The sequence below is a fragment of the Podarcis gaigeae genome (assembly GCF_964106915.1).
Source record: "Podarcis gaigeae genome assembly, chromosome: 4".
In the NCBI taxonomy this organism is placed as follows: Eukaryota; Metazoa; Chordata; class Lepidosauria; order Squamata; family Lacertidae; genus Podarcis; species Podarcis gaigeae.
The window spans coordinates 93,410,309-93,432,189 of record NC_139677.1 but is presented as its reverse complement, the minus strand read 5'-3'; the positions used below and the strand labels follow the sequence as shown (position 1 = coordinate 93,432,189).

Sequence of the window (21,881 nt, the reverse complement as noted above, 5' to 3'; positions counted from 1 at the left end):
TGAAGCTGAACTGAATGCACTGTCTTATTCACTTAAGGATTGTGAATGGTTGTTACAATTGTGCAAAGACATGAAAATTCCTGTCAAATGTCCAATCCAGGTTTACCAGGACAACAAAGCATGTTTGGCTTTGCTGAATTCTGAAGGTTGTAAGCAAAGCACGAAGCACTTGCAATTGAAATTGCAACATGCTAGGGAATGTATTCAGAAGGGACTCGTAACGGTGTCCTATATGCCAGGTAATGAAATTCCTGCTGATGTATTGTCCAAGGTTGTATCAAGGGATCAACACTGTACCTATGTACAGAAGTTGGGTTTGTACTGATATTGTACGAACACGCTGCCCAGTGATGTTCACAGAAAGGGGGAGGATGTTGGTTTCTGCTTCCTTCACTGTGCAGCGAAGTGCTTGTCACGGGGCATTGTTTACATTCCACAGTCAAAGCACTGTTGGGTTTCCCACGGGAATGGGAGACTGGATGTGACGTACACTGGTTTCCTGTTTTTCACAGTTCTCTCGGAGTTCTTTGTTTCCGAGGAGAGAGGAGTTGCTTCTCTGCTCTCGCAGAGGCAAGATGCCTGTTTGTATTCTCTCAGCATTGAAGTGTAAATAAAGTAAAGCAAAGCAAGTGGCATGTACTGCTCATCCTTCTGCTGTGTACGGGACTCTGCAAAAACAACATTTTTGCCTGTCCTAGGTTCCATCCTCAGCATCTTCAGGCAGGGCCAGGAATGCCCTTGTCTGAACCCTTGGAGACCCACTGTCAATATATACAACCCCAGGTTAGCTGGGTCAATGGTTTGACTCAGGATAAGATGATTTTCCCAGTAGTGATTGAGAGCTGGACCATAAAGAAGGCTGATCGCCAAAGAATTGATGCTTTTGAATTATGGTGCTGGAGGAGACTCTTGAGAGTCCCATGGACTGCAAGAAGAACAAACCTCTCCATTCTTAAGAAATCAGCCCTGAGTGCTCACTGGAAGGACAGATCCTGAAGCTGAGGCTCCAATACTTTGGCCACCTCATGAGAAGAGAAGACTCCCTGGAAAAGACTCTGGTGTTGGGAAAGATGGAGGACACAAGGAGAAGGGGACGACAGAGGACGAGATGGCTGGACAGTGTTCTTGAAGCTACTAACACGAGTTTGACCAAACTGCGGGAGGCAGTGGAAGACAGGAGTGCCTGGCGTGCTCTGGTCCAGGGGGTCACGAAGAGTCGGACATGACTAAGCAACTAAACAACAACAACAAGATGGTTTCCTGCATTCTATTATCATAAAAATAAATATTCCATCGCAAGTGAGGTGTTTTGTGGAGTGTGTGCGCGCGCCAGCTTCGATTGTCTTCACTCTTTAACAGAAGAACGCAAGAAGATTGTCTTCTGCAGATGCCACAGAAACCAAGCAGGCTGGCAGGGGAAGATGGGGCATTCTGTCCCACTGCGACTGCCCCACTCACTCACCTGCAGGGAATTCCTAGTCACCTAATGCTAGCAGGTGAGTTGTTAAATATGACCCTGGGTCATACGGGCTTGACATTTACTGCTCTGCTATATTTATCACCGTTAGCAAAGTCACTTAAATAATGCAAATGAAGTCCTCTGAGAAAAGTCCTGTTGACCCTTTACTAAGCAAACTGAAAACAGTGTGCAATTTGAGGAGAAAGGAACAGAGAGGTTTTGTCTTTCTTAGTTCAGTCCTTGTACATAGGAGGATAGAAAAAATCAACTAAAATATACAGAGGGAAACCCCCTCTGAACTACGTAGCCAATCAGAGCATGTGCTACCTCAGTGAACATCATGTGATGCTGGTTGCTAAGCAACCCTTCCGCCCATACCCCTCTTGGCTAGCTGACTTTTTGAAAGTATCAGAGTTAACCCTTAAGTTACAAATGAAATAATCTCTGCTGCTGGAAGAGCGGAAAAGTATCTGACTGATACTACTATTTATTTATACTTATAAGTTTATTTTACAAATTAGTAAAATGCTGCACAGCCTGAGGCCATCCAAGTGGTGTGTAACAAGATAAAATAAAATAAAATAAAAACAACTGCCGCAAAACAAAACCAGATTCTGGAATATAGAAAAATAATAGAATAGAAAGTATTCTCAACCTTTTTGTTACCACATGAAACTGTTGTTTGAGTCTGCCCCCAGCTCATTGGCACAAAAGACACTTAACATCACCATACCTTCATCCTGACATTGATTCCTCCAGTTCCCATAATCCCAGAAGCAATTAACAGCTTGGACTTCATTGGTTTCAAATAAACAGACATGTAAGAATAAAGATGCTTACTGCTGCAGGTCTTATTGAATTTTGTATTCTCCTGAGGGGATCCCTTCAGCCGGCACTGGAAACGGTGTTGCCAAAATTCCTGAAACCACGGGTTTCGGTGGTTGGTTTCTGGCTGAAGCTGCAGGTAATAATCATCAAACCATTTCACATCCGGAGACTGAAGCTTGATTGTTATTCCGCCAACAGCCTCGCGCTGGTATCCTTCTGTCACATCGTATCTGTCTGCCCAGCCATCGCTGCAAAGATAAATAAAAGGAGCAGACTCTCTGTGAGGACGGGGCTGCTGTGAATCATTGAAGAGAATTATTGGCATGCGTCTTTGGGAATAGCAAGGGGACCCTGGCCAAACAAGAGCTGCGGCTGGACAAGGAAGCTGCTGCAGGGGGTGCCTTCATTCTTGTCGCACAGATACAGTAAGATCTTGGGTTTCCTTTATTTAACCAGCTCACACACTTGGCTGAGAGTACTATATCATGAACCTAATCCTGGGCAGAAGCCTTGCAATCAGACCCAGAGGACAAGTGGCCAGATAAACCAGAAGGACCAGTGGCACAAGCCCCAGAAACGATGAACCCATAAGAATGTGAATAAAAAAAATACAGGAGGAGTCCTGCTGGATCAAATCAGAGGCCCATTTGATCCGGCGTTCTGTTCTCACAGGGGCCAACTAGATAACTATGGGAATCCCATGAGGAGGATGATGACTCTTCCAGTCATCACCCCCAGTGACTTTCATTCAGAGCACAGCCATCAGGGTTAGTAGCCATTGATAGCCTTAATCTCCACGAAATGTTCTGATCCCCTTTTAAAGGCATCCAAGTTGGTTGCCTCTACTCCACATTGTGGTTCAGAATTGTGGTAGCAAATTCCATAACTCAGACCAAGGTTCTCAGCACCAAGCCCGAGTCCCAACCACTGAGACGTATTGCGTCTTTGAATCACTTTTGTGAGAAAAGTAAGAAGAAGAAGAAGAAGAATCTTGAGTCAAGATACCCCCAAACTGGGACCCCCAAGCATAGCAACCCCTGAACAAATTCCTTTAAGGGTCAAGCAGCCTCTACACGAGAGACTTCATCCTTCCCAGCACCTACCGTATTTTTTGCTCTATAGGACGCACCGGACCATAGGAGGGGGACAACAGGAAAAAAAAGTCTCCCCCTCTCAGCTCAGCGCCCCTTCAGCGAAGTGGCAGGAGAAACGGAGCCCCTTCCATTTCTCCTCCCGCTTCACTAAAGGGGTGCTGCACAGAGAGGGAAAACTGTGCAGCGCCTCTCCAGCGAAGCAAAGCCTGGAGAGCAAGAGGGATTGGTGTGCACTGACCCCTCTCACTCTCCAGACTTCAGGCGGCCACCCGCAAGCCTTCGGAGTGCAGTGGGAACTCCTGCTGCGCTCTGAAGGCTTGTGGATAGCTGCCTGAAGCTCCTGGAGTGCAGTGGGAGTTCCCTGCGCTCCGGAGGCTTCAGGCGGCTTCAGTGAAAGCAACGCAAAGCCTCCGGAACGTGGGGGGAGCTCTCCCTCTGCACTTCGGAGGCTTCGTGTTGCTATCGCTGAAGCCAAGGAGCCTGCATTCACTCCATAGGACGCACATACATTTCCCCTTCATTTTTGGAGGGGGGAAAGTGCATCCTATAGAGCGAAAAATACTGTACGGTACTTCCCAGGGCAGTCAGTACACCCAAGGGGAATGGACGGAAAGGAAATGGTGTGCTTGGCTCTGGACCAGAAGACCATCCCCTTGATGCTCTTTTCAAGAAGTGGGTGGAGTAATAGTTATAGCGTTATAACCTGGGAGGACCTGGGAAGGCAGGGTTCGAATTCCCAATCAGCCATGAAGCTCACTGGGTGACCTTGGGCCAGTTGCTATCTCTTAGCCTAACCTACCTCCCAGGGTTATTGTGAGAATGAAATGGGGAGCAGGAGAACCATGTACCCCACCTTGAGTTCCTTGGAAGGTAAAGTTGGTATATGTAATAAATAAATAAGTTTCCGCTGCTGATATTTAACTGTGTTATTTATTGTTGGATCCAAACAATGACCTAATTAGTTCAGCAATGGTCAACCAGGTGCCTATGGGAAGCTCGCAAACAAGAGACGACTCTTGCCACTTGTGATTCCCAGCATTCAGAGGCATGTTGCCTCTGACAGTGGAGAAAGAACATGGCCAAAAGGAAGAGTAGCCATTTTTAGCCTTATCCTCCTTGAATCTGCCTACTCCTCTATTTAAACCATTCAAGTTGGTGACCACCATGCTCTCCTGTGGGAGAGTGAATTCCATAGTTCAACTATGTATGGTGTCTTTAATCTGTCCATTGGACACCCATAAGTTATAGAATGAGAGAGGTTTCTCCTTAGCCACATTGCATAATATTGCGCACTTCTATCATGTCACTTCTTACTAAAAAAAAACCCCACCTCCAAATGTTGCAACTTTTTCTCATGGGAGTTGCTCTGATCGCTTTGCTCTCCCTTGTGCCCTGCCACTCAGAGCATGAGAAATGCCCTTCTGGATCAGACCAAAGGACCATCTGGTTCAGAATCCTGTTCACACCACAGGTCACCCCTGGAAAGTCTGAAAACAGGACTCATGGGTCCCAGCCACTGGCATTCAAAGGCATGCTGCCTCCCGCGTATTATGTTATTGTATATCTCGCTAGTATTCTCTTTGCAGTGTAAACTTGGATAAATGATATAGAGTGTGGCAAATGCCACAAAGAAGCAAGCAGCGGTGACCTAAACATTTAGCCCTTGTAGGAGCTCCACTCTTCCTCATCCTATTGATTCAAGGCCTGGTCCTTAATGTCCTCATTTATGGACGCAGCCCTTTTCATAAACGCACTGAGGTTGAATTGGGGTGAGTTGCACATGAAGCTGCTGCAGCCTTTTTTCTGACCACCAAGCAGTGAGCACAAGTGGTGGCGAATGAAGTAAGAGGAATGACTTAATCAGCTGCTGAAAAACAAATAGCAGAAGATGCCAGAGTCCGATGCAGTAATACGAACGCATACTGACTTAGCTGAAGATTCATAGGGTCTCCGTGCCTCTCTGCAAAATCTACAGGAATTTGACTTTCTAAAAAAAAAAATAGAGGTTCAAAAAAAGATGGGGTGGAGAGAATAATGAGGTGCTGTAATGTTTCAGCATAGGGATGGGGAACCTTTTTCCAACCTGAGGGCCACATTTCATTTTGTAAAACTTTCTGGGGTCCATATGGCAGTGGTGGGCAGGATCAGAGGGAAAAGTGGGAGGAGCAATTAATGCAAACGTTACCAGTGAACAGGGCTAGCTTCTAGACACACTCACAAACCCCTTTCTAGGATGCACTGCAGCCAGGCAAAAGCACTCAAGGGGAATGCGAGGCAGGGCAGGGAGGAGAGAAGGCTCTCCAGGAGTCTGGTCTGGAGAGAATCTTGAGAGCCACATTCAGAGTCTGGGCCAGAGGAAGGTTCTTTGGGATCATCCCCATCTTCTTCTCTTTTAAAATACCTATTCCCTGGTCCCTATGCAAAGGGAGTTACAAAAATCTTGGCCACAGAACATGGTGATGATGTCTCAGGCTTGTGAAAAATGTGATATTGTTATTCTTGCAACCCAACCCAACTCAACCCAACCTCTCTCTCTGGATGTATAAAGCATCAAGGTAGGACTACCTTATACGGTATGCATGTGAGAAACTGGTGATGAGGATGACAATGAGATTGAAGGTGATGATGGATTTGGTGAGTGACGACCATGATGATGAGGGTGGTGATTATAGCCTTGCTCCTGTTGTGTTGTTCGGTCCCTCTGGTCACCGCTGCAGTACAAAAGATAGTATTTCAACACAAGTGACAAATCTGGAACCACGTCGCTTTGAGGCTCATTAAGCCTGGATTCAAACCATTTGATGTATCCATTTAACAAACATTTATATCCCACTTTATTGTAAAGAAACCTCTAAACGGTTGACAGAAATACGAAATAAAACATTAAAAGTCTCCATAAAGAACAGGTGTTTTAAAAAAGTTTGAAACTTTATCAAACTAGATAGGAGATGCGAAAGAGGCAAAACCCATGTAACTCATATATGTTAGGTTTGCCTAAACAAACATGTTCTAAGCAGATGCTGCAAAGGATACAGTGAATTCTTGTCATCTGGGCAACCCAGGACCTCCAGATACGCCGCCCAGGCTTGCACCCCAGAGAGGTAACTTCATTGCTGCTAATGCATTTATGAGTTACTGGTCTCAGCAGCCACAGTGGTTCTGCAGAAGTTTGACTTCACCCCCAGAGGCGCACTCCATTGCCTCTCGAGACTGATGGGTGCCAACATACAAAAGCCCGACTGCTGCCAATATGCAGGGAGTTCCAAAGTTTCAGCAGACTACACAGTCTGCGGACAATGGGTTTGAATTTCGTGATAGGGCAGAGGTGGACAACCTAGATCTAGACAGACCTGGAGAGTTGCTGTCTGTTCAAGAAGGAGGGTATTCTGGGCTAGATGGAGAAATAGACTGGATACTAAAAGGAGGGGAAACTCTTTTATAGCTCCACCTACTTTTGACTCTGGCCCTGCCCACCATTGGTGTGTGGTTGGAGAACCTTGTCCAATCTTGCATTCATTTCTAGGCAAGCTTCCAGGAACCACATGCCAGTGGTGGGCGGGGTCAGAGGCAAAAGTGGGTGGAGCAATGCATATAAATATATATATTACACCTGTACAGTAGACTAGTTTCTATACACGAACCCCTCTGTATCCTCCATCCAGGCTAACAAGAAGCATTACCAGAGAAATGTCTGGAAATTTTGCAAGTTCAAAGTTGCTCCAGAAAACCAGCATTGCTACTCTGGGGAGGAAAGCACTCTGTGTGTGCCCAGAGACTCTCTTGCCTTTCTCCAAGTCAGCCTGTCAGTTCTATGATTAAATGCAGATTCGTAAATTCGAGATCCCTCTAGTTCAAAGAGAGCATTATAGTCGCCCTACTGCATTGGCCTGTGGCTGTTTTGACAATAAGGTTTGTGGCTCACAGGAAACAAATTCGTAGGTCTCCTTTGTCTCCCGATCGCTGCCCTAGAAATTCTAACACTTGTACCCGAAGCTTGATTGCCGGTATACAACAGCATCTACAGAGCTGTATCAAGTAACCATGGCAACTAAGTGTATAGGCCATTTTCTAACAAAATATGAATTACAAGGCTTCTTTATTGTTGCTGTAAAAAAAGGGGGCAAGTCTGAACGCTTTAGTGCTATGGGGTTTTTTTTATTATGGAGAGAAGAAAAAAAACTCTGCAGTGCTTTGTATTCTTTATGTTAACTTCCATTTTGCCACCCACTCGGAAAGAACACGGCAATTAGCATTACATAACGGTTTTAAATTGGGAATGGTGCCATTCGCTGAAGTGCGTTTAATTGCAGCTATACTTGGTCCTACATCCATATAGGCTAGATGGAGGGCCTAAGTGCCCGTTACATAAAAATGAGTATAATGCAGTGCAGGCGGCCATTTTGTTTCAAGAAGGGGCACTTTGTGATTTGGAATGGAGACGCAGCTGAGGGAGGGAAGGGGTGTGCGCTTTCCCTACTTGTCACTGTTCACATTTCACTTGCCAACCTGCTTCACCTATTCCTGGAATCATAGAATCTTAGAAGGGACCCAAAGGTCATCTAGTCCAACCCCCTTGCAATGCAGGAATCTCAGTAAAGCCCCCATGACAGATGGCCATCCAAACCTCCAAGGAAGAAGAGTCCACCACATCTTGTGGGAGTCTGTTCCACTGCCTAACAGCTCTTACTTTCAGAACCCCCCCCCCCCGAATGTTTAATTGGAATCTTCTTTCTGGTAACTTGAAGCCATGGGTTAGGGTTAGGGTTAGGGTTAGGGTTAGGGTTAGTCCTAGTCTCCAGAGCAGGAGAAAACAAGCACGTTCCCTCTTTCACATGACAGCCCTTTAGAGATTTGAAGATGGCTATCGTATCTCCTCTCAGTCTCCTCTTTTCCTGCCCTGTTCCAAGCACCTATTTGTGAGGGAAGAAACACAGGTCTAGGAACCCTAAATCTGAAAAAGCTGTGTGTTGTGGGTGGGTGGTTTGGAGTGGGAAAGGAGCTGGCAGGAAAAGGGTAAAGAATCCCATCTACTTAATCCCTTAATCTGCTCTAAACAAAGTCCTTTTCTTTTCTTGTTCTTTCTCTGTTTTTGGTTTTATTTAGATTACTTTCTTTTATCTGATTGTATTATGAAAAAAAGCTTTAATAAAATTGTATTATTTATGTTATTTAAACTAACCTTTTTGGACTAGTGGGCCCGTTGGAATTTTGAAAAAAGTGTCATATGCAAAAGACATAAACGTGGTGGTGAGAGGATGAGGCTTACCCAAAATGGCCGCCACAGGATGTATGGTCCAAACCAAAATGGCTGCCGTGGAGGTATGGCTGCCACACCTAAATGAGCGGGAAAAGCCATGAGACTACAAAATGATGTGGGCATGCCTTACACATGTCAATGGACAAAATGTCACTACTCTTGTCACAGCCATGTTCAGTCAGAGAAAGATGTTATTTTCACCTCCCCTCTCCTCAGAATGGAAGGGTGGGTGGGTATCTAATCCTGGCATCTGAAGAAATTGGGGCATGTTTAAGGGGGCTTGTCCCGTATAGGAGCAGCCGAAAAAGTGCCAAAAGTAACTGGGCAGGAATTGCAAAAAAGCCACTTGTGCATTGTGGATTTTTGAGGAGATATTTACTAATACTTTCCACAGGCACTGTAGGAAGCAATGGGAGGCACACTGGCACCCATGGGTGCCATGTTGGCAATGCTTGTGACCCTAACTCAGGAGGAAGTGAGAAGTGAAAATGAGAGTTATGTAGGATATACACTGCACCTACAACAAAATGTTGCAGTATGGAGTTCTACTGTTCAGGATTCCAGCCACTCCATTTAACCCTTTCCTTTCCTCCCCACCCTGCTTATGGGTTTTATGCTTTCTGTTTATTTCCTTTGACTTTATTGCAAACTGCTGTATGGCTTGTGCAAAGGGCAGTACAGATATGAATTTAATTCGTTCCGGGTGTCCTTACATACCCCGAAAAGTCTGCAACATGAGGCGCTTCTTCTGTGCACACACACGGCGTGATAGAGCACTTCTGTGCATGCGCGAAGTACGTGCTATGAACCCTGGAAGTATACACATCTGGGTTTGCTGTGTTCGCAACCTGAAAGTTACGTTACCCGAGGGTCCACTGTATAGGAATTGCCCAAATAGATGAATAAAACTGAGGCTGTCTGGGAAATTAAAATGTCAGCTAGACCCAGGCAATTGGCACTGCTAGGAGCACTGGGCATATTCCCTTTCAGGGTCCGATCAGCTGCCCATGGAAGCTACTTCGGCTCTGTCCTTAAAGTAATAAACCAGCTGCGCATCTCAGCTTGCACAACCTTCCCTAAGAACAGTTTTCTTCTTTGCCTCAAGCCGTGGCGACGGGCAGACAAACATGGAGGGTCGTGGAAGTGTTGTGCAACAAATGTCACTTTCTAAAAGGCTTCAATTCGATTGCAGAAAGCCGAGCAATTACCTCTTGCCCAGGGAAGTGGCAAGTTCTCCTATTCCAGTTATTCCGCTCCCCGGACCCTCCCCATTTCACCGCATACGCCAATCTATCGCTGATGTCACAGAGGTTAATGAGTTCATTCATTAGCTGGCAGTCCAGTCTCGTTCACTTTACCTAAAGCTGTTTGCAGCTCACATCATTATGACAGAAGCTGCCTCTCATGCCACAGCAGCTGCCAGATCTCTGACAGATAGCGCTTTAGCAGATATTGTGTCATGCTAGGCGTTGTGTTATGTTATGCTTTATTTATATAACACTACTTCTTCTTCTTTTGGCCCAAAATAATAATAATAATAATAATAATAATAATAATCACAAAACATCCACACATCACACTAGATATGTGTTAGGAACACTAGTTAGCCCTGCAGCAAATAAGCAAAAAAGGAACCCATCAAGGCACCCATCACCATGGGTGTATGCACTCCCCTCCCATTGCTCAAGGGGTCAGGTGGGGAGACACATCTAGCTAAAGGCTGCTACCCTAGGGCAAACAATCTCTCCTGTTGCTGCCTACCAGCCACCAGACAACATACTGGTACGCTCCAAGCCAATCTCTGGGCGGTGGGATACTCCAGGGGTCACTCAGTGTTCATTTTCCTTGGAGTGAAGGTCAAGGGAGACTGCACTGTGTTGCTACCAAAGGGTTAAGAGGTAGCAAGACGCTCTAATCACTGAGCAGCTGGAAGTCATTAAGCTTCCAGGAATGTGAGTTTGTATAAATAGTCAGTTCACCCGTGTGTTTGTCCCCCCTTTTGGGCGTGTTTGCTGATATGTGTGGTTCCTCGCCAGGGTTTTTTTCTTTTGTAAATAAACCTTTTCTTTGAGTTCCAAACCGCTTGCTCCAAGTTTCCTCTTTGAAAAGATACTGCCTCTCCTGCCCTTCTTAAACCGCTGCGCGAAATGCTCTGCTGTAATGGGACTTGTGACGATGGAAGCGCACTGGACATTTACTTAGCATTAAACTAATTAAAGTTTAATGGGACACACTGTCCGTAGGATAGATCAGGATTCCTCAACGTCGGCCCTCCAGATGTTTCTGGCCTACAACTCCCATGATCCCTAGCTTGCCGGACCAGTGGTCAAGGATGATGGGAATTGTTATCTCAAATCATCTGGAGGGCCGAGGTTGAGGAAGCCTGGGATAGATGGTTTTATTTACACACATATGAAAGCCAAGCATAAGATGGAGGGGCTCACTGCTTCCACACCCCGATAAATCCTGCTTCTCCATTAGATTTCTAGTGGAGGCCGAAAGCGCCACACAGAGCATGCTTTTCTCAGTTGGGAGGCCTGCCTTTTGCTCATACACAATTTCACTCCTCTTGCTTGTTTTCCCAGCCATGTGGGAAGAGGAAAGGACCAGACATTTGCCCTATGGCACAGAGCAACTTCTTTGGTTATGTTTAAGTGGCCAATGGCAAACTGGGTGAGGAGGCCTGGGCAGGCCCTATATTTATTCTCCGAGCGCAGACTCAAGTGATGCCTGCTGGCACAGTTGACCCCACCCCTGGGGAGGTCCTGCACGGTAGCCTGGCTAAGATTGGCTCATTTGCAGGCAGGCTGCAACCCGGAGAGTGTGCAGAAGTTTGCAGGCCACACATGCCAATCAGGCCTTCCACCTTGTACTGCCACGGGATCGTGAAGAGGGGACAATGCGAGTCCGCAACAATGCCTGCCCAATGAAGGGGTAAGCACACTTGTCTTAAATTGCCTAGTTCAGCGATAGAATCCTATAGCCGATTTTGACCCTTCCTGGGTGCACGACCCTAGGGATTAGAAGGAACTCAGGGCATTGTGCAGGCAGACCCCTTCCCTAAAACCTACAACAATACTCATTACATCCACTTTACAAGTGGATTGAGGGTGAGGGAAGGGAACCCACAAGCCTGGAATGCTGAACAGCCATCTCCTTCCTGATTCTCGCCTTCCACCCTAGCAGGGTCTCACCCTAAAGCACAGAATCATGGAATCATAGAATTGTAGAGTTGGAAGGGACCACAAGGGTCATCTAGCACAGCCCCATGCAATGCAGGAATTGTTTGTCCAACACGGGGCTTGAACCCACGAACGAAACAATTTTCTTCTTGTTTTTGCTGGTGTACCCATCTGCACATAATAAACACCTGAGATATTCTCCAACACCACCAAAGCAGGAATTTCCTGGCCAACGGCTTGTCTCTAAAGTTAATGCCATTTCACCGAACCTCTTTTCTAGTTTCACCTTCCCCAAAAGATAACTACAGTGGTTCCTCGGGTTAAGTACTTAATTCGTTCCGGAGGTCCGTTCTTAACCTGAAACTGTTCTTAACCTGAAGCACCACTTTAGCTAATGAGGCCTCCTGCTGCTACCGCACCACCGGAGCACGATTTCTGTTCTCATCCTGAAGCAAAGTTCTTAACCCGAGGTACTATTTCTGGGTTAGCGGAGTCTGTAACCTGAAGCATATGTAACCTGAAGCGTATGTAACCCGAGGTACCACTGTAATAATAATAATAATAATAATAATAATAATAATAATTTATTTATACCCCGCCCATCTAGCTGGGCCTCCCCAGCCACTCTGGGCGGCTTCCATAGAAACCAAAAATACAGTAAAATATCACACGTTAAAAACTTCCCTGAACAGGGCTGCCTTAAGATCTCTTCTGAATGTCAGGTAGTTGTTTATCACTTTGACATCTGCTGGAAGGGCGTTCCACAGGGCGGGCGCCACTACCGAGAAGGCCCTCTGCCTGGTTCCCTGTAGCTTTGCTTCTCACAATGAGGGAACCGCCAGAAGGCCCTTGGCGCTGGACCTCAGCGTCCGGGCAGAATGATGGGGGTGGAGATGCTCCTTCAGATATACTGGGCTGAGGCCGTTCAGGGCTTTAAAGTTCAGCACCAACACTTTGAATTGTGCTCGGAAACGTACTGGGAGCCAATGTAGGTCTTTCAAGACCAGTGTTATATGGTCTCGGCGGCCGCCCCCAGTCACCAGTCTAGCTGCCGCATTCTGGATTAGTTGTAGTTTCCGAGCAAGGAAGTGATCAGCACCACGGACAGCTCTGAACGGGTCTCACATTAGAAGTAGGAGCACCTAATCTCGAATATTGGCCCAAGAGCTAGCAGACTCTGAACCTTCAGCAGCACTTTGGCTTCCTTCAGGTTATCAGCTCCGATATAAGTTGGTTCCTGGCTCAGGGCAAAATACTTGAAGAGGAAACTTCCTGTAGAGACAAGTGGGATGTGAAAGCCTGTGTGGGCCTGGAGGGCTGGGAGTAAGCAGGGCTCTTCGTCTGCTGTAAGGTACTTTGAACCATTTCTGTTTGAGTGTACCTGGAGTCTTTTTAAAAGACAGGCAGCCCTGATGTGCAACAACACAGTGTTGACATTCAAAGGGGCGCTGCTTCCTTTAGAAGCCCTTGGGTGTGGTGATGTGTCTGCAGTTTGGTGGCGGCTGCGGACATAGAGTTGAGAATGGTCAAACCTATCCATTTCTCTTTCTCTCCATTCCTCCCCCCACCCCCAGTCTTAAACTGAGTTTGCCACATTTTTGCACTGGTTCAAAATTGTTTTAGTCCCCACTAAAATTCATCGGCACTTTTCTGCACATTTTCTCCTAATATTTAAGACATTTAAATATCTAAGACTATCAAGAAGTTTGAAATGCCTTAGATATTTAAAACCTCATTTTTAACCATGTTTTAAATTGCTGGATTTATGCTTGTTCTTTTACTTGTATGTTTTGAACATTTGAAAACCAGGTAGATATCTTTGGATATATACTGCTGTAAGACTATTAAATATATGAGCAAGCACAGTTTGCAGGAGTATATGAGGACTATGTTTTCTCCTTGCATGGGCACGCTTTGTTTTCGTTTTCTGTTTTGGTTTTATGATGTTGCATATTTTTGTGCTTTTATGCCGTAAACCACCCTGTGATAAATTTAATAAACAATAAATAATAACAACATGCACATTTTTTTGTAAGCAATTCCCTCCAAAACAAAATGCATTTCTGTAATGTTATCATTACTGGCATGCATTTTACTTTTCCTATCATACTCCTTCTTTCTTTACATTTTTCAGTCAGGAAACTGCATCACACAAAATTTGGAGCAGTGGGAATTTGAAAAGGTAGCTAGAGCTGCCATGTTTCAAAAGGTAAAAATCCGGACACAAAAAGAAAAGTTGTTGAGCTTTTTTAGGGCATTTGCTTGATAGCCCCTCTGCTACTGTTGAACCAGAGCCTCCCACATGAAAGCCAGAACTGGGGTCACATGTGCCAGAGCCTGAACCAGAGCTAGAAACGCTGGAGCCAGAGCCTGAACTAGAGCTTGGATGGCCCATGGCAGAACCAAAACCAGAACCTGAATAAGAGCCTTAACCAAAGCCACCCATGTACATTTTTTTAACATAAAAAAGCAACACCCAAAATCCAGGACATTTGCTTTAAAATGTAAAATTACCCTCCGATGGGCATGTAGGACTCCCAAAAGAGGACATGTCTGGGAATTCCTAGACATATAATAATTAACAACAACAACAATTTATTATTTATGCCCCGCAGCCACTCTGGGCGGCTCCCAGCAGAATATTGAAAACACAATAAAACATCAAACATTAAAAACTTCCCTAAACAGTGCTGCCTTCAGATGTCTTCTAAAAGTCAGGTAGTTGTTTATTTCCCTGACATTTGGCGGGAGGGCGTTCCACAGGGTGGGTGCCACCACCGAGAAGGCCCTCTGCCTGGTTCCCTGTAACCTCACTTCTCACAGGGAGGGAACCACCAGAAGGCCCTCGGAGCTGGACCTCAGTGTCCGGGCTGAACGATGGGGGCGGAGATGCTCCTACAGGCCGTTTTGGCAACCCTAAAGGTAGCTGCTTTTCTGAGTTGCGCATTCTTTCAGGTAAAATGCAAACTGAACTGAATTAATCTGGCCGGAGTCATTGGAAGAGGGGGAAAGGTGCTGATCCTTTATCAAACCGAAGCAGGGCCTTTGTGGTGATGGGGAGTCTGAAGAGATAGGGGCACTAAGAACCATTTCAAGGGCCTGCTTTCCTTCCTGATCTGAGAGGTTGTTTCTGTCTGGTGTTTCTCTCCCCCCTCCCCAAGGTGGTAGCAGAGGATCAGAGCGCAGGATCCTGGCACATATCTGCATTGCATGGTCCCTTGCTTAAATTGCTTCCAGGCAGAGATTCAGTAGCTCATTCACACACCAGAGTACACAATTTGTTCCATTTTCCTGTGACATGTCCATAACTATATTTTGGGTGCTATTTTTCTAGCACTGATTAACTTTACATCTGCTTGATTGATGAGATGGTTTCTTTGCATTATGTCCGCCAGGAGAGAGAGAGGGGAGGGGAAGAAAAAAAAAAAAGATAGCTAACATTTAATTGGTTTTCTGTTGGCTCAAAGATTTACAACAGCTGCCATCTGCAGAATGATTTTCCATTAGATAGCCAAACATAGTTCTTACAGATAAGCTCAGTGACTTTAGGCAATACATTCCTGTGTATTTACAATAATAAAGAGATACCAGAGACAGTCTTGAATTAGAGGAGGATGAGCACCATGAAATAGAATGCCATTTAACCAAAACAGTGAATTTGTTTTGTTGGCTGCTGCAGTGGCACAAAGACTTTCGCTCCGAAGGATTCGAAACAGCAGGTGGTGTGAAAATTGGTATGAATAGCAGTCATCTTCACTGCAGTCCCGCAATCTGTTCTGCATGCTTTGGAGTGCGCAAAACCTTGGAGTGAGTAAAAAAAGAACGATCTCCACCACCCACAATTCCAGGAATGGTTTCACCAGATATTAACACATGTCAAATGAGAAAGCTGATCTATACTCTTGTTTCTTAGTGCATCTGGTTTGGCTTCTAATGTCAAAAGAAGTGAGGGACCACTCAATGTTCAGCTTTACTGTTATAGAATCATAGAACCAAAAAATCCAAGCCTACCTATCCAACCACAAAATATATAAGGGTCTTCTAGACAAATCATTTATTCAACATTGAGCCTGATTTGCTTGCATAAAGAAAACGACACAGTGCGATGGGACCAATTCTAAGGGGCCAAGACCCCTTCAACCCCACCCCCCAAATATTTCCCCCTCTCCAAACGTAGCCACCCGGGTCTCCTTCTCGACTGCCTAAGAGTTCAGGTAAGGTGTCCAATTGCTCACCCACCTCCCTCTCTCCCTGTGGGCACCCTCCTTCCTCCCCTCTCCTCCAGTGGACTGGGACCCAGTGCCTCACGAGCCTCCTCCATTGAGAGGACTTGGCCACTGCCTGCTGCTGCCGAGACCACATAAAACTGGTCTTGAAAGACCTACATTGGCTCCCAGTACGTTTCCGAGCACAATTCAAAGTGTTGGTGTTGATCTATAAAGCCCTAAACAGCCTCGGTCCTGTATACCTGAAGGAGCGTCTCCACCCCCATCATCCAGCCTGGACACTCAGGTCCATCTCTGAGGGCCTTCTGGCGTTAACCTCACAGCAAGATGTGAAGCTACAGTGAACCAGGAAGAGGGCCTTCTTGGTATTGGCACCCACCCTGTGGAACGCCCTCCCATCAGATGTCAAAGAGATAAAAAACTACCTGACATTTAGAAGATATCTGAAGGCAGCCCTGTCCAGGGAAGTTTTTAATGTGTGACATTTTAATGTATTTTTAATCTTTGTTGGAAGCCGGCCAGAGTGGCCTGGGAAACCCAGCCAGATGAGTGGGGTACAAATAAATTACTACTACTACTACTACTACTACTACTACTACTATTATTATCAGAGCAGGAAAGGAGGAAGTGCTGCCATCTAGGTAGGGAGGGGGGCAGCAGGGAGAGGAGGGGGCTAGCCCTGCTGTCATGCCCTGGCAAGCCCTCTAGCTCAGGCTCTCAGTGCTGTCCCCAGCCTAGGCAGTGCTGCCTCCTGTGCCCAGAGCCCAGCTGTCCAGGCCTCAGAAGCACTGGGCAAAGGAAGAAGATGGCACAGCCTCCACCATGTCGGCGGTCCTCACCCAGGACTGCACTCACTTGGCTCCGTCCGTCCTCCCAGCAACCTTCCAGCAGGGAGCAGGGCAGCACTCTCCCATGTTTTACAGCAGTACCTCAGGTTAAGAACTTAATTCGTTCTGGAGGTCTGTTCTTAACCTGAAACTGTTCTTAACCTGAGGTACCACTTTAGCTAATGGGGCCTCCTGCTGTCGCAGCATGATTTCTGTTCTCATCCTGAAGCAAAGTTCTTAACTCAAGGTACTATTTCTGGGTTAGCGGAGTCTGGAACCTGAAGCCTCTGTAACCTGAAGTACCACTGTACAGTCTTATAGCAGTTTATATGCAAAGATTTCTACCTGCTTTTCAAATGTTCAAAACATAAAAGTAAAAGAACAAGCATAAATCCAGCAAACTGGCAGCATGGCACAGTGCTCAGACTATACCTGATCTTTACTGCGCATTCACTCTGATTTGTTTGTGTGGTGGTTATACAACATTGAACATTCATCCTAATTCTCTTGTAAAGTGCTTACAAGTCTTCCCATTAGTCATTCATTCTTTCCAAACTTTTCAATGAATTCTCTTCATCATACGGACAACATGGTTGGCTGGCTGGAATTCTGAACAGGAATATCCCTGTTAGGAAGTGAGAGTAAATTCCAACGTTTTTTGTACGTAGGGATGAGGTAGAAATTCAATTCTGATATCACTGAGTGCTGAATCTATCAAAAATGCATACATTAGGGGAAATTGTGCCTAAAAATGAATACATTGGTGAAAATGATACACAAAAATGCATTCAGAAGTGTGATTACCAGGAGAATGTGCCCTGAAATATTGGTGAATTTTCATGAGTTCCTTTTCTTTTTAAGATTTGCCAGTTGCTGCAAGATGTGGAGAACTGGATGTAAGACTGGAAGAATGAGAAACAGGAAGAAGCAAAACTGATGTTCTCCTTCCATCCCTAGCTGCAAGTCCCCCTTGCATGAGCACATAAGCAAACATCACACATTCAAAACACTCTCTAGGAGTGCAGCACTGTGCATTTGAATCAAATTTAGTCAGACAACAGGACTGCTAAAATTCAATTTTGTAAGCACCTACAGGGAAAAATGGATTGCCAACATGGATTTGTTAAGAGAAAACCTTGCCTAAACCATTTAGCTTCCTTTCTTGACAGGATAAGTGGCTCAGCGTTCAGGTAGTGAGGTAACAGGCTGGAGAGCTGGTGTGATGCAATGCAGTGGTTTTTTGATTTATGGTGCAGGGTGCACGAGAGCTTCTCAGAAGCTTGGATCGAGAGGATTTTCTGGTCCCCAGATCTCCACTGTTTTCTTCTCCTGCTTCCCAACATCACTTCTCACACAATTCCAGGGGCAGAATTGGGCAGCATAGAATCATAGAACTGTAGAGTTGGAAGCATAGCTGTCAACGTTTCCCTTTTTTAAAAGGAAATTCCCTTATTCCGAATAGGATTCCTTGCAAGAAAAGGGAAAAGTTGACAGCTATGGTTGGAAGAGGCCCTGAGGATCATCCAGTCCAATGCCCAGCAAGGCAGAAATATGCAGCTGTCTCGTACAGGGATTGAACCTGCAACCTTGATGTTATCAGCACCACGCTCTAACCAACTGAGCTACCCAAGGGGCTGCAGCTAGGGATGTTAAAAGGCATTGAGTGCTGTATCCGCTCTGCTGCAGTTCGGCTTCAGACAAAAACAACATAATTCAACTTGCTGTTCTCCGTGGTGCAATTTTATGTAATTAATCAGGTTGTCCTTATGTGATTCCAGGGAAACACGATTCAAATGGGTGGGTCATCACTTGAGGACTGAAAACAACAACAGTGAATACTGATTGTGTTTGTTGGATTGCTTTGTGTTCTGGACATGAGATGAATAAGCAAACACCAGCCATTTCTGCTCACATTTCTGTTTCCATCAGAATTCTCAGACAGCACCACCTGCAAATGGGTTGATGTAGGAAAACCCTGTTTCAGATGCAGAGCTTATGCTCACACCTCTAAGGATCTGACCCAACTGGGCAGGCAGAACCTTGATGCAACATCACTTTCCCACCTTGTGGCTTCCAGCAACTTCTTCTTCTTCTTTGGCAATCACTCATAGTCAAGTAAGATTGTCTTCCTTGAATACGGTCTTAATCGTGTATCCGTAAGGGACTGTGGAGGACAATTCTGGATCTGCAAATCTTTCCACAGTGGGGACATAGGTTTTCAGGCAGGAGTTGTTCACGGTGAGGGTTTGCCAAATGTGCCGTTCTCTTAGCTCGGTTCTCCCTTTCATCCTGTGTTCATGTTTCTTCAAAGTCCATGATGCCTTTGGTAGAGGTTGTTCTCCAATTGCAGCGCTCACAGGCCAGTGATTCCCTCCTTGTGGCTTTACCACCTTGAGGCTTCCAGCAACTAGAACATGGGTAGGCAAACTAAGGCCCAGGGGCTGGGGCCAGCCCAGTCACCTTCCAAATCTGGCCTGCGGGCAGTCTGGGAATCAGCATGTTTTCACATGAGTAGAATGTGTGCTTTTATTTAAAATGCACCTCTGGGTTATTTGTGGGGCATAGGAATTCGTTCTTCTTCTCCCCCCCCCAAAAAAAATATAGTCCGGCCCCCCACAAGGTCTGAGGGACAGTTGACCGGCCCCCTGCTGGAAAAGTTTGCTGACCCTTGAACTAGAAGCATGCAGCCTCTGAAAGTGAGCAGATAACACAGCCAATGATAATGCCACTACCGAACTTCAGGGGGGGGGTTGCGGGCTCCCGACCCCGCCCACACTCCTGCGAGGCTGGCTCCAGCCTCGCGGGAAGCGGGGATTCCCTCAATTTGCATTCCCCGCAGCGCCAGCCAATCGGCTGGCGGCGGGGGCGGGCCTTCAAGAGGCCACTTAAGGTCAGGGCAGCCCTGGCTCGCCCCTTTTTCTCCACTGATCCCTGCATCTCTCAAGATGGAAAGAAGATAAAGTCCCAACCATAGAAGAATTGGCAGATTATGTTGATGGATTATGCCAAAATGGCAAAAAAAATGACCAAAAGAATCAGAAATCAGGAAGAGCAAAATTTTAATAAGGAATGGGAAAAATTTATAATTGGGTAATGGGGGAAATTTATAAGGTAAAGAGTTAAAATCGTTAGTAGGATTGGAATAACACTTGCAGTTTAATGGTGAATTTTGGATATAATGGAGATGTAAAAGGTTTGGATTATTATAAAAGATGCAGGAGGAAATGACTAACAATAGGACCCACAAAGGGGAGGAGGGAAGTTCAGGAGAGTCTTTGGAATCTTGTTTTTATGTTGTATGTTGGATATGCTATTGAAAATCTTTAATTTGAAGAACCAATTTCTTAAAAAAAAAAAATAGTAGCCACTGATAGCTTTATCTTACATGAATGTGTGTAATCCTCTTTTAAAGTCACCCAAGTCTGTGGCTATCATGAACTATTGTGGGAAGGCTTTTCATAGTTTTACTATTCACTATGTACAGAAATACTTGGTTTGTGTGCCCTGAATCTTCTAACTTTGAGCTGCCTTCGATGTCCATGAACGGCCATGGTATTTCTGGATGTATAATTCAGCTCTTGTTCGCAGGACCTGGAACACAGGGTGGCATAGGATGAAAAGCCAGAAAATAGGGATTGCATTCAGCAATAATTGGGAAGGGGGAATTTGGAGAGGTGTAAGATTCTACCCTGTGCCTACGCTCAACCGCAGTAGGACAGAGCAAGCCAGTTTCTTTCAAATCCAGATATTGTAAAGTACCATCAAATAACAAATCCGATCTACAACGTGCATTGAAAAATGTGTGAAGTGGAAATAAAAAGGATGTTTCTTTCTTCAGTGGCTTGCAAATTTCTTTCCTCATTCATAGCAAGTTTAAACATGAAAACACTTGTTTTCTTGGAGCTTGAAAGGATGCAAAGTGTGCACAGAGAAATCTTGGTTTCTGGCATCAGTGGGTCAGTGGGAAAAGACATGCTTGCCCATCAATTTTTAAAAATACATAGGAGAAGCTAGGAAACTAAGCCTAGGCCTTTCTTCTTCCTTACAAAGGCAAAATGACCCCTTTGGAGATGAAAAAGGGGATAGTGATTGTATCTGTAAGCTCCAGTCCTTCAACACGCCTGATATCCACTCAGAAAAGAGGCACCTAGGGGCACAGATGCCATTGCAAATCAAGCGAGTATCACATATAACGTACAGTACTCACTGCACTGGTTAGGGCTAGGGCTGAGCCTCCACATGTGCATCCCTTTGTGGATGTTAAGAAGAAGAGCCTGCTGAAGACACAAGATTTACCCACCCGGGAAGAATGGCAGATGAAGGTGATGGACTACATGGAACTGGCGGAAATGACTGGCAGAATCCGAGACCAGGGAGAAGAGTCGGTGGAAGAAGATTGGAAAAAATTTAAAGTTTATCTACAGAAACATTGTAAAATTAAGGAATGTTAGAAGGATGTTGGAATGAAGCTATGTGGTTTTAGCAGAAATGTTATAAGGATTAAGTAAAAATAGATAGTTAATATACTGTAATTTTACATTCTCCTCTTTCACCAATTAAGATAAATTTTTAGGATAAAAACAAAGATGGAAAGGATTTGCTGAAATATCTAATTGAACTGGAATACAAAAAAGGGAGGTGTGAGGAGGTCAAGGAAACAAGCAAATGAAAGAAAGTTATGTAAAGGTTCGATTTGTGCTTTTTTCATTTTTTTTCATTTTTTCTCTTTTTGTTTGTTTTTGTGCTTTGTTTGTTTAACTTTTTTTACTTTTCTTTTTGTAACCTTTAAAACTTTAATAAAATCTATTAAAAAATAAAATAAGAAGAAGAGCCTGCTGGATCATACCAATGGACCATCTAATCCAGCATCCTGTTCTCACAGTGGCCAATCAGATGACTGTGGGAAACCCGAAAGCAGGATTCAAACACAAGAGTCTTCTGCCACTCATCATCCTCTGTGGCTTTTATTCAGAGGCATACACCCTGTGACACTGGAGGAAGCACACAG

At 45.2% G+C, this 21,881-nt stretch overlaps 1 protein-coding gene across 5 annotated transcripts in view; it reads right to left on the bottom strand.

The window, feature by feature from the left end:
* GRM5 (glutamate metabotropic receptor 5) overlaps positions 1 to 21,881 on the bottom strand; it is a 285,519-nt gene that overhangs the window by 67,919 nt on the left and 195,719 nt on the right. For all 5 annotated transcript variants that reach the window (XM_083736139.1, XM_083736140.1, XM_083736138.1 and 2 more), the window contains exon 4: positions 2,300 to 2,535. In XM_083736139.1, coding sequence (XP_083592265.1) covers positions 2,300 to 2,535 — 236 coding nt within the window. The remainder of the gene's footprint in view (positions 1 to 2,299; positions 2,536 to 21,881) is intronic.